This window comes from Stegodyphus dumicola, chromosome 10 (genome assembly GCF_044657685.1).
Source record: "Stegodyphus dumicola isolate Sdum_Otavi_A_Nest chromosome 10, ASM4465768v1".
NCBI classification, from domain to species: domain Eukaryota; kingdom Metazoa; phylum Arthropoda; class Arachnida; order Araneae; family Eresidae; genus Stegodyphus; species Stegodyphus dumicola.
Genome location: NC_140777.1, coordinates 162,041,389 through 162,054,928, shown reverse-complemented (window position 1 = coordinate 162,054,928; position 13,540 = coordinate 162,041,389). Strand labels below are relative to the sequence as shown.

Sequence of the window (13,540 nt, the reverse complement as noted above, 5' to 3'; positions counted from 1 at the left end):
TTATACTCTGCCCTCCAAAAGTTAAGAAACAGCATGTTTTTTTGTTTGTTTGTTTACTTTGAAAATGAAGCAATATAGAAACAAATTTACTGGACATGTTCACTAAACAGGTCTTTAATGATTGAGACATGGAATGCTTCTTAAGATCAACACAAAATTGCACTCTTGGAAGAGAAATCCAGTCTTGGAAGAACAGCATATCAAAGTTTTTTTGAGGAAAAATGGGGTGGTAGCATTACAAAAATGGGTTCTAATAAGGAAATGTGTCCACCCCTAGATGCAATACATTGGCAACAGCAATATTCCATGCTGTCAATTAAGATATCGGTCAGTGAAATGAGAAGCAACTACCAGACACGGAGTAATCCTTATTCAAGTTCATCTAACGACCATAGAGGAGGACTTAAAGCAGCAACTTGTCGCCCAAGGTAGTCCCAAAGATGCTGTATCAGATTCAGGTCTGGGGATTGGGCTGGCCATTCCATCCACTTCATACCATGACCCTCAAGATATTCTTCAGCAACCCGAGCTCAATGCGGTCGTGCATTAGTGTCCATCAGAAGAAATCCAGGACCAATAGCAGCAGCATATGTGCAGACAATATTGATCAAGGATTGTTCTCGATATCTTACACTGGTCAAAGTTCTTCCATGGAACACATGCAGGTCAGTGTGACCACCAAGAGAGATCACCAAACCATTATTATAGCACCTCTTTACTTGTGTCTTTCCACAATGTTGGAATTGGTTGTATGTGGTGCATTGTTCCATCCAGTTCAGCTGATGACCTGAATCACTCTCTATTGTGAGCCTGAATGTGTTTGTGAAGAGAACAGGCACCCATTGTTGACTGGTTTAGGAGATGTGTCAGGCACCCATTACCACTGGTCCACTGGTCCAGGAGACGTGTTCTCTTGCCCAACCTAAACAGGTACCTTTGTGTCCTCAGGTCAAGGGGATCCAAATAACTGGTCATCTTATATACAGACCTGTATTGTGCAGGTGTCTGTGCATTGTAGTAGCTGAGATTCTTGTTCCTGTTTGCCTATAAATGATCTGCCATGAGCTAAGGCACATTAATGTTACTCCTCCTTTGGGCCAAAAGAGCTAAATAACGGTCTCCCACAGTAGGTATGCCTGGAACATGACTTCTAGGCACAGAATCCTTGTATTCAAACTGATTCCATAGTCGGTGGACCACACCTACAGGAGACATTCAGACGTCTAGCAGCATCAGCTTGTGACATCCCCATTTTCATCCATCCAATTGTCTGCCACCTCAATGAATCAGGCAAATGACTTCTCCTGGACATTGATAGACTCTCCTGAATATTATTCACAAAACTATAATAACAACTGAAGATCAACACTAGTGAACAAAAATTACAATTTTTGCATTTTTTCTCCAACTCCTATAGAAGTACAGTTAAAAGTCTTTAATCCGGACTCGTCGGAACTTCAGCAATTCCGAATTATCAGTTTTTCCGGATTATAGATCATCAATTTAAATCAGGTAAGATGGCATGCAGAAATTATAAAATTAAAATATGAAACTGTAATTTATGAAATAAAGAGCAATTATGATCTAAAGGGTATCAAAATTTACAAAAAAAAAAAGGCTTAATATTTCTTTGTTTACTTTATTAAACATTTCTTTCAACGCGTGCATGCGTAAAGCATACATTATGCATAGTCGAAATTAGAAAATTGCAATCAGAAAACTATTTGATGTGTATTCGTGATATTTATAATGATGAGGAAATTTATTTAAATTATATCAAAGACGGAGTACATCGAGATGAAATACTACATTTAGTAAGTAATTATATAAGCCAAATAAAATAAAAACATCTGCCCTGAAGATGAGGATAGTGCTGACAGATGAACTTGCAGTTCATTGCGTGCCGCGACGTCCCCCCCCCCCCCGCAGAGCAGCGTGAAATATGAAATTGATAAACAGATTTCGGAATTAAGACACAATAACACGCCGAATAAATACCAATTCAGAAGTCAAACAACAAAAATCAGCGTTATATTTTCAATATTTTCACAGGACTTGTTTCGATGGTTTTACCGAACCACCATCCTCAGCTGCAAAACCTCAAATGAGGTCATTGAAACTAGTCCAGTGAAAATTTTGAAAATATAACGCTGATTTTTGTTGTTTGACTTCTGAATTGAGATTTCGGAATGGTTAGAGAAACGAAGGATATGCCTTTATCCATTTTTTGCAGCAATTCCACTTTTTGTTTGATGGACATCGAAACATGCTTTAGCTTTGTTGATCCTTTGGCAGCTCCAGAATCGGAAATTCTTTTTGACATAATCGAAAGTTCAAGCTTACTTTTATAAAACTGCTCTAACAGTCTGCAAAAAATAATAAGCTGGATCGAATTAGAAGATTAAGGAACAACGCAATCTGCAACATTAACTGATATAGATAATTAGATAATTTTAGCTTAGCTTATACCGTACATTAAACATTAAAAGCAACGCGTTTATGCATGCGCAGAAAGTTTGTAGCTTTGAGGTCCAGATTCTAGATCATTCCGGATTATGGACGTCCAGATTAAAAAACTTTTGACTGTATTCATTTCTGTAAAGTAAAAGTGGTAGCTATTGTTTTTGTGTATATTTTCATAAATTTCATTACTGTCAGGCATGTGAACTGTGAATTTAAACGTTACTGACATTTTTGTATTGGTGAGTTTTGAAAAGTATGCTGAGTGCAGTATACATTGTATTCTTATTCATACTTGATGATATACTTGTATGTTAAGCTCACGATTATGCTGAGATGTCTTGCCTTTTGTATTTCATTTTCTTTATATTTTCTGTTATGTCACTGTCTTAACTTTTAGTCTACAAATAAGTATACTGTAAACTAATAGGCATTGTATGATAAGTGGGAGAGGGATGACTGGGTATTCAATTATAAATTCCCTTCCACTTAGCATCATTAAGTTATTTTTTATATAAATATATCTGTTCTTTTCAGCATGCATTTTCATGTGTGGTCCATTTTGCAGCTTTGAAAGCTGTGGGAGAATCATGCAGATTGCCTTTAGATTATTACAAAAACAATGTAGGAGGCACTGTAACGCTTTTGGAAGTAAGTTCTGAACTGAATCTTTAATCCTAATTAATTTACACTTTGAATTTATTTCATAACCATACATTATTTAAAGCAATGTACAGCAAATTTATAGGTATATTTTTATGCTCATATGTAATATTATGTTATTATTTGTGAGTAATAAAAGAAATTTGTAGGTGTGTTGAATCTTCTAGTCTTCATTCTGAAGACAGTTTAGGTTATCTGATTGTAAATTATTTTACACCCAAGTAATTGTTTTATTTATTTTTTTTCCATATCTTTCAATATAAAATTTGGGATGTTTTGAGATGTTTGTCTTGGTTTAAACCCAGGCAAATGGGCTGACTATATGAATGTTTTCATAGTTTTCTCCTTGTGTAGTATGAATACAAGTCAGTTTCTCTTAGAAAGTCCTTCACTAAGGCATATTTTTCCTTAGGCAGATTGCCCTCATGTGTTTTGCAGTATCCAAATAGCCTGACCTAATTTAACATAACCTAAGATTTTTGTTAAGTATTTAACCAAAGGGGAAGCATACATCACTAGTATCATATTAATAGACTGGCTTCTTAGGCATACATGCTCTCTGTTTCTGTTTATTTCAAAATGCTTTTCCTAATAATACATTTATTTTGTTGTGATGTACAAAATGTTGCTAGAGAGTGATGTGATTTGTGTGAGGCATGGGATCCAAAGACTGGATCATGAAATCCTAGTCTATTTGGTTAGATCCTTACAGCAGCCATAATGGTCCGTCTTCTCATCATATTTGATGAAAGTCTTGCAGCCATTATAGTCCTAGTGCTTTCTCCACTAGTATCGAGGAGAGTGATAAGTAAGCTAAAGGCAATGTTGAATACCATGTTACTTTGACTAATGAAGAGCAAAGCTGGAAGAAAGAAAAGTGGTTATTTAAATGACAGGAAAAAACAGAAGCGAGGCCATTTTCACAGAGGAATAAACAAAGAGTAATGTAACAGACTGACCAAGAGAGAAGTACAAAAAGCCATCAAGTGTGCAAAGACTGAGCAGAGCAGGTTAAAAAAAAGTGACATGTGATGACCAGCGATGGGACGAGAAGGAGATTTCTGGCCATTGTTGTGAAAATTTATAGTTTTTATAGCATATACAGTTAAAAGTCGTTACTTCGGACACCCATAATCTGGAATGATCTATAATCCGGACCTCAAAGCTACAAACTTTCTTCACATGCATCGCGTTGATGCATGCACGTAAGACTTTTACGGCTGCGAATTCGCGTGTGCGCATGCGCAAAATACGTTTACGAATGCACGTTTAATGTATAACGGACGGTATAAGCTAAGCTAAAATTATCTAATTATCTATTTCAGTTAATGTTGCAGATTGCGTTGTTCCTTAATCTTCGAATTGGATCTGGCTTATTATTTTTTGCAGACTGTTAGAGCAATTTTATAAAAGTAAGCTTGAACTTTTGATTATGTCAAATAGAATTTCCGATTTATATTTACTAATATGTAATGGATCTACAAAGCGAAAGAATGTTTCGGAGTCCATTAAACAAAAAGTGGAATTGCTGCAAAAAATGAATAAAGGCATATACTTTGTTTATCTAAACTTTAATGTTTGTTTATCTAAACTTTGTTTATCTTTAACGCTGTGGCACGCAATGAATTGGAAGTTGATCTGTCAGCACTATCCTTATCTTCAGGGCAGATGTTTTTATTTTATTTGGCTTATAATTGCTTACTAAATGTAGTATTTCATTTCAATGTACTCCGTCTTTGATATGATTTAAATCAAATGCCTCGTCATTATAATCCGCTTCCGATAGCGAAGAAAGTGACAGAGGTTATTGAAAACCAAAAATTTTCGATTGACAAATTAGTTGGTATTCTCGACACGGCAATTATAGGACTTGAACAGCGGAACTTTGTAACTGAACAAGAAATTATGTCTGTTTATAGAATTAAAGAGAATGTATTATCACATAAAAAACGAAGCAACTTAAGCAACTTACATTGAAAAAAATGTTTAATAAAGTAAACAAATGAATATTAAGCTTTTTTTTTTGTAAATTTTGATACACTTTAGATCCTAATTGTTCTTTATTTCGTAAATTATGGTTTCATATTTTTAATTTTATAATTTCTGCATGCCATTTTACAGATTTAAACTGATGATCTATAATCCGGAAAAATCAATAATCCGGAATCGCCGAAGTCCCGACGAGTCCGGATTAACGACTTTTGACCGTAGTATATTTTGCAGTAAGGCAAATTTTATGAGATTTCATAAATCTCCATATTGTATGTTAATCTGATTAGGACTTATCAGTAGATTCTTCAAGGACAGTATTTTAGGTGTCTGAATTTTTGAGTTTCTTCCTGATGTATAGAAATACTATCTATATCCATTGCTTGTGATTATGCAGCAGAAGTATATGTTAGAACAGACCTCTCTGACTTCAAAATATATGCGGTCAGTACCCTGCTTTTTGAATTGCAATAGTTGTTTCTGTCTGTGTACTCTACTGGCCCATTATTTTCTACAGATATCAATCCAAGAGAAGAACCTGGGGAAGAGTGGAGAAAAAAATTTAATACTTTAGCTGTGTGACAATTTTATATTTTGTTATTAAAAGTAGCTGTGAATATAAGTGAGTATTCTGTGTATTTTGTGTAATTTCATTACTGCTGTCTGAAAAGTAAGGCAAAAATGGAATAATTATAGGCAGTTTTTCCAATGTATATGTCGCTTTAAAAAGGGAGAAGTATTAAAAATCTAAATGCAAAATTAATGGACTTAAATTATAATAAGAAAATAACTGTTCTTTTTTGATGTTTTAATTAAATTTTTATGCAATCTGCTTTAAATTCCAAATTAGTAATTAAAAAAAATGTAAAAAATGTTTTTTAAAACTTTGTGGATTTAAGAATTGTAACACTTTACCGCCCGCTGGCAGTTCAACAGCATACGTATATCCGACCGGCCGCTCAGCCGCAGATTCTCGCTGCCATCACTTTTGTCACTTTCATCATTATTTTCGTCAGGTATCACTTCTTGAATAACTGTCAGGACAATCTGATAAATTGTCTAAATAAAACTCTCCAGTACCATTTTTTTTTCGCTCATCGTGAACGGTAAATTTGTTAAAAAATGTGTGGCGAGCAATGTACCTCAATACTAATAATAAAATGCAGATGATTTAGCAAATGGTAATTGTTTATCGCCATGGCTACTGATTGATAGGCTATTTTTAAGTAACCTTGAGAAAAAAGTGATTAATAGGCTATTGGTCGGTAGGCATTGGTGAAAAAAAGCCGATTAATAAGCTATCGGTCGGTAGGCCTTGGCAATAAAACGCTGATTAATAGGCAATCAGTCAGTAAAGTGTTAATTGCACTACTTTCATTCCATTCATTTTATACATAAACGTGGTTAACCATTCATTATTATGTTTGGCAGTTTCCATCTCAGTAAACATGCTCAAAATTTAGTTTTCATCTGGCCGAACTTAATTCTGTGCAGTTATTCTATTCGAAAGTAGTTATTAAATAACTTACTGAAAATAAGATGATCACTACTGTGATAGCTTCTGCAGCATTTTGACAAAGTGAAATTTGGTTAATCATGTATTTAAAATTTATCTGGCACATAGTTAAAATGACATTAAAAATGAGATAAAATATGATACTTATGTATTATCCCTTCAACGATGAAACTCTCCAAGAAGTGCGATTTAGCACCAATTACAGAAAATCGCGATATCATAACATCAGCAATTTTGTTTTGTGTATCCCCGGTTGATTTTTGACAAACAATTTTTTTTTTTTTTATGGTTTGGTTTATTGAGATTATGGCAAAGCATATTAGGGCTGTCTGACTAAGAGGAGGGGTGTCTTTTTGGTGGATTTTCTATGGGAAACTGGCTTGTATACATGGAGAAACCACAAAAATTATTATGGCTATTACATATGTGGAAACCACAAAAACACCCATTCAGCTAGCCCGTTCACCTAGAGTCAACCCCAGGTCGGAATTACCAATGTTCAGCAACTTTACCGCTCAGCAGCTGGTGGGCTTTGTCTTTATAAACAAGGCTATAAGAACTTATTTTGCTGCCTTTTTGATAAAACACAATTAAAATTAGAACATGCCTTCTACAGAACAGAAAATACTGGATTATTTTCAAAAATTATGGGATCTTACCGTAAAAAATGGTGTGTATTAGTGAAAACAATTATATTCAACTTGGTGTGAACAGCAAGAGACTGGAAACACTGCCTTCAGGAAGTCTGTACACATAGCATTCTAAATAAAGCTTTTGGTAGAATCAAATGGCCTAACAAAATAGTAGAAATTAACGAAAGCAGTTTTACGTGTCTCGAATACTTATTGCTATTAAATAAAGAGGCATCATTTTCTCAGACTACCGCAGGAAAGATTGATGCGATTTTGGCGAGGTCTTTACCACCTTTTATGGTTGGCAGGATAAGAATACCTAAGTACCCAAAATACTGTAATTTGATATTCTGGAACCAAATTTGAACATAAATTAAAGTACAGAAGCTTTCACAGATGAGCTATCAGTTTCATCAGCTGGAAGCGATAAGTTGATGACATTCATTGTTTTTTTGTTGATTTCTGCAGGGTTGCTATACCCAGAATTTACATCCAGATGTATGGAAGATTGAGGTGAAGGTCTCTATTGCAACATGACTTCATTGCAATTTCATGTGTTTCTCTAATTTTAAGGCTGTTTTGATGTCAAAGTTCGGTGAAGATTTTGATGGCTTGATTGTGATTCGAAGTGCTTGCAATGGAGATATTCCTCTCAATCTTCCATTCATCTGAACATCAATTCTGATACAGTGACCCTGCAGAAACCAGTAAATGATGAAAAACATGATGGAACCATCATTCCAGCTCCAGCTCATGAAGGAGACAGTTTGCTTGCAAAAGCTTCTGTCCTTTTATGTGTGTTGAAACGTGGTTCGAGCATGTCAACCTAGCATATTTTATCACTTTTTTAATTTGATTGTTACAATTTCCAGATAAGTAACTAAATTCCAAGATAATTTCTAGTATAAATATGTCCATTGCATACTGTCCACTAGATAAAATTCAAAATTGTTTCCATTGTGTCTAAATTATATGCAGTGTTTAGTGTTATTTCAATATTGTATGATTAACATTTTAATTAGATTTTAAACTTCTTCCATCCCTCTTGTCCTTTCTTGTTTTTCATTAAAATAGAATTTACTTAATATTATAAATACACTTAAAGCTAGCTGAATGATTCTTTTATATAGTTTTTATTTCACTTAACATGATTAAAACTTATTTTTAATCAAACCGTTCTCATAGTTTATTGTTTATAAGTTTGTTATCCTTATATTTGAAAAGAATCGTAGAAGCCCACATAATTTTTAATTGTATATATCAAAGATTAATTTTTTTTAATTTGTTCTATATTCCAGTTTTTTAATTATTTTGTTTTTTCTTTGAGAGAGAGAGAGAAAGGAACTGCCTATTTATCTTTTTGTCATATTGCTTTGGTTGTAACTTCATCAAGTATTAAAATTTTTTTTAAATCCCATATGTTAACATGATATTTAATTTCTCCAAGTAAACTTATGTACTGTGTATGAAATGTTTCATAATATGTAATGAATACTTCCATTTCTATATTTCTGAGGTGAATATTTATATCATATTAATAAAATGTATAGTTAAAATTTTAAACATGTGTGTCAAATTTGGTATTTTTTCATAATATCACAGACGTATATATATTTTTTTAATTCTATATATTAAAGTGATAAACAAATTCGCCATGTTGAGTCATTTGTTAGGTATAAAATGTATCATATTATATAATATGTTCTATTCTAATATATTAATAAAACATATGCATTAAAAAACTATGCCATTCTCTACTGAATATTACTTTATTGGTAATCTACTCAAAATCTTATACCTAATATTCTTATCTGAAGATTAAACAAAACATCTTTTTTAAAACATGTCAATATTGCTATGAGCTAACTTCCTGTTTAGAATGATTTAATTGAATGGTATAATACATTTTATTTGAATTGTTCGTGAATATTTTTGTCTGTTGTACTGAAAAATTAGTTTTGTGTATTTACTGGCTTTTATTTATGTATTTATTTAAGGTTATGCAGAAACATGGTGTGAAGAAAATAGTTTTTTCAAGTTCTGCCACTGTTTATGGAGTTCCACAGTATCTCCCTATAGATGAGCTGCATCCAGTTGGTTCTACATGCACCAACCCTTATGGCAGAACAAAATATTTTATTGAAGAAATATTAAAGGATGTTTGCAATTCAGAAAAGGTATTTTTGTCATGAATTTTATAATTATATTTATCATTTAATATTTCTTTGAGTATTTTCAAGTTAAATACACTGTAGTTCTAATTTTACAAAATATTTAATAACAAATGTTAATTAAATATAATGCTTTCAAGGAATGGTCTGTAATAATGCTTCGCTATTTTAATCCTGTTGGAGCACACGAGTCAGGTATTATTGGAGAGGATCCTCAAGGAATTCCAAATAACCTTATGCCTTATATTGCTCAAGTTGCTGTTGGGCGGCTGAAAGAGCTCAAGGTTTATGGCAATGATTATAAAACTGTTGATGGCACAGGTAAATATCAAAATGTTTAGCACATTTTGTCCAGTATTTGTTCTGAGAATTAAAAAATTGAAAATCCAATTTTATACCCATTCATAATTATTTTTTGTCTTTGGTTGGTACGGTGGTTCCAAAATTGTGTGCCGTAAAATATTGTAAAAACTTCATAATTAATTAAACCAAGCATTTAGCATAATTAAACAAAAAAGCAAAATGAGAAGCTAAAAATATATCAATTTTCTTGTGTGGTTTGTTTTTACATGGCCCTCTATAAAAGTAAAGTTGCCAGCGCAGAATATTGTTGAAAACGCAAGATGGCAGCTTTCTTGTAAAAATATCGCTGCAAGAGCTAAGGCTCATTACCTGTTTGAAATTCTTGATACATTCATATCTAAAAATAATTTGAATTGGCTTAAGTGCATTGGTGTCTGAAGTGATGGAGCTTGCTCCATGCCTGGCTGGCATTACATTACAGGCATTTATTCAAAGCAAGCCATCAAATACGCTGTGGGGCCATTGCATTATTCATAGAGATGCACTTGTGTCAAAGCATCTGAGTGCTGCACCGAACCAGGTGTTAGAATGTGTGATGACGATAGTAAATTTTATAAAATCTTGTCGATTGAAAGCAAAGTTCTTAAAAATATCTCTTAGGATATGGGAGCCAAACATTTGTCTTTGTTGTACTTGAGTAGTACACAATAGCTTTCTCATGATATTATTTTATTGTATACTTTTGAATTGCAGCAAGAAAAATTTGTTTTCCTTAAAGGAGGATGCAAACATGCAGAAGATTTTGCTAATGCCGATTTTTTAATGAATCTTCCGTATTCATGCAACATTTTTGAAAAGTTGAATTCTCTTAATCTTTCTCTGAAGGGAAAAAACTTGCACCTTTCGAAGTCACAGGAAAAAAACACCAGCTTTTATAAAGAAAATCTCAAGCTATGAAGAAGAAAATTAAATGAAGATGCAGGCAAATTTTGTTTTTTAATATTGCAGCAGTTTTTGACGTCAAATGATCTGTATCTTTCTCAATATATAAAAACTATGTTTGAAGAGCATTCATCACAGTTAATTATCTGGTTTTAGAAATGTTTTCAAAAGGAAAAATGCCCACCAGCGGCCGAGCGGTAAAAGCCGCTGAACACTGGTAGTTCGGTCCGGGGTTCGAATCCCGGCGAACGGGCAGGCTGCATGGACATTTCCGGGGTTTTCCCCATGTGTAACATGGATACGAGCCAGTTTCCCTTAAAAAGACCTCCACTGGGCATCCTTCCCTTTCCATGTAGTGCCTAAGGGCGAAGCACGTAATAAGTATAAAATAAAAGGGAAAATTGTGATAGGTTTACACGGTCTCAAGATCCATTTAATACTAATGCTTCATCTGAATTTATATCTGCAGAAAAACACAGTCTTATTGAGTTATCTTGTGACAACAGTTTGAAAGTAAAATTTGGCAACGTGGAATTCACAGAATTTTGGATTTTGGTAAAAGATGAGTATCCCCTTTTGAGTAATCTGGTTCAGAAGATTCTAATTTCATTTCCAATGACATATTTGTAAAAGGCTGGGTTTTTAGCTGTCACTGTAATGAAAATCAAGTGTAGAGCAAACATCAACGTGAAAAAGGAAATGATGGTGCCATGTCCAGTTTAATTTCATGATTTGGGGAATATGCAGTGGTTAGCAGGCTTATCATCACATTAATTATTAATATTAATAAAATATAAAAGTGTTAAATGATGAAGATAAACAAGTTTTATTTATTTTCCCCCTTACTTACTCTTAGTCCATACTCCTACTTTGGGTAGGGTGCTATGGAAAAATTTTTAACTGAAAAAAGGCACTGTAACTCAAAAAAGTTTGGGAACCACTGTGTTTGTAATTGCTTAGAATTCTTATGTAGAATCTGCTTTTCAAATATTTATCTGGCAATATTCCTATTCTTGATATATTGGAAAATTTTTTGAGGGCATTCAACATATGTTGCAAACTAAATATAATTTGAAACTTTTGCATTAAAAATTCAAAAAACTTTAACAAAAATGATACGAAACTGCTTGAAAATGCAATTTTTAAAAGAAAAGTGTTTGATTGAAAAAATCTTATAAACTGTAGGCTTTCTCTTTTCATACTTACATAGTCTTTGCTGAAAAAGGTTAGAACAGAACTGAAAGTACAACATCATTCATCATCTTAATTATAAAGTATATGATTACATATGTTGGGAATGTACAAGAAGTGTTACAATATTCATAGAAAAAAAACTTCTGATACACTTAGTGGGAAATTGTAATGGAGTATGTATGTATATTAATTGTAGATAATCATTTAATTTTTAGCCCAAAAGGTCTGTTTATCTTGAAAGACAATTTTGCATTTTTCACTTTTCATTCAAGTCTGTTGCCATTTAGAAACACTTAAGATCTTTCCTATTTAATCTGTCTGTTATTAATTAATAAGCTGAACTATTTTAAAGCAATAAATGCAGTTGCTAGTAAAATTATTATTTTTTCTTTTTTAATCTGATTGATTTAAATAGAAATGCATTTAATTCAGGATCTATCTAATTAAAAACATTAAATATTTTCATAGAATATTCATATTTAACATTAAATATTCCATCATTTCATTTTCATACATAAAATATTTTTTCACTATTTAAATATACAGAAGCTACATGACATTTCTATGTTAATCTAAATGCATAGTCATCTAATTTCCTGTAAAGTTTTTCTCTATTCCACTTGGACCATCTCTGTAAATAACCTCTGCTGATAAACCATATTATACTTTTGGGCAATCATTAAAATATAATCCCCCCCCTATTGTGTGTGTGTTGGGGAGAACTGTTTATCACATATGTTTTCAAAATGGCAAAGAAATGATTTTAGAATTTTTAAAATTTCATTGATGATATGTTGTTTGTGTATTTGATGGTGACAATTTTTTTTATCATTTTAAAGCTAATTTTAAAATAAAATGTAATTAACAGAATTAAAAAATGTGCTTTATTTTGACTAAAAATTGCATTGCAGTATTATCAATTTTCTATGATTATTGAAATTGAGTTAATTTTGAATGTCTTTATGTACTTAAATATAATACTGTATGAAATCTAAAATCTGGGTGTCTGACCACCAGCATTTATTTATTTATTTATTTATTTATTTATTTATTTATTTATTTATTTATTTTTATTTTTTTTTTTAATAAAACACCTCTTTGTTAAAGAAACATATATCTATGATAAATAATTTGGCTTCATAGGAGCCCTTTTGTTCAGCGTGTGTCTCAAACCAAAACATTCTGCCCTTACTCTAATTCCGTGAATGATTTTTTATTATTTTTTGCTTTCATCATCACATGACTATGAACCCAGAGCAGCTTGAAAACTGACTCATGCAGTGATGTCTAAAATGATTTTTGTTTTAAATATCAGTAACGGAATACCAAACAGCAGAGAAACCTTTTATGTCTGTTTTTGTTGCTTGGCAACAGTTACAGTTCACCCAATTGCTTGATGTTAAGTTGTTGATAAGGAGAAATTTAACAGAAACTTCTAAAACTAGGTTTTGTAAACGATATTCATAGGCCATTTAGTGCTATTTAAATTAAGAATAACTGATTTGTTGTTCCAATGAGTTTTAAGTGTGCTTATCTGTTAAGTGCTGCCAGACGTTTGGCATATGGCAGCTGATCTATTGGACATCACTTATCATGTGGTGTGTATGTCATCTATAAACTATTCTTGTAACTAAAAATTGTTTAGAAATAAAAAATCTGCCAAAATGTAG

At 32.5% G+C, this 13,540-nt stretch overlaps 1 protein-coding gene across 2 annotated transcripts in view; it reads left to right on the top strand.

The window, feature by feature from the left end:
- Gale (UDP-galactose 4'-epimerase) overlaps window positions 1-13,540 on the top strand; it is a 66,980-nt gene that overhangs the window by 39,012 nt on the left and 14,428 nt on the right. Inside the window, exons 4-6 of one of the 2 annotated variants that reach the window (XM_035374133.2) lie at window positions 2,998-3,111; window positions 9,258-9,437; window positions 9,572-9,752. In XM_035374133.2, coding sequence (XP_035230024.1) covers window positions 2,998-3,111; window positions 9,258-9,437; window positions 9,572-9,752 — 475 coding nt within the window. The remainder of the gene's footprint in view (window positions 1-2,997; window positions 3,112-9,257; window positions 9,438-9,571; window positions 9,753-13,540) is intronic. The other variant, XM_035374134.2, reaches the window with a different exon arrangement.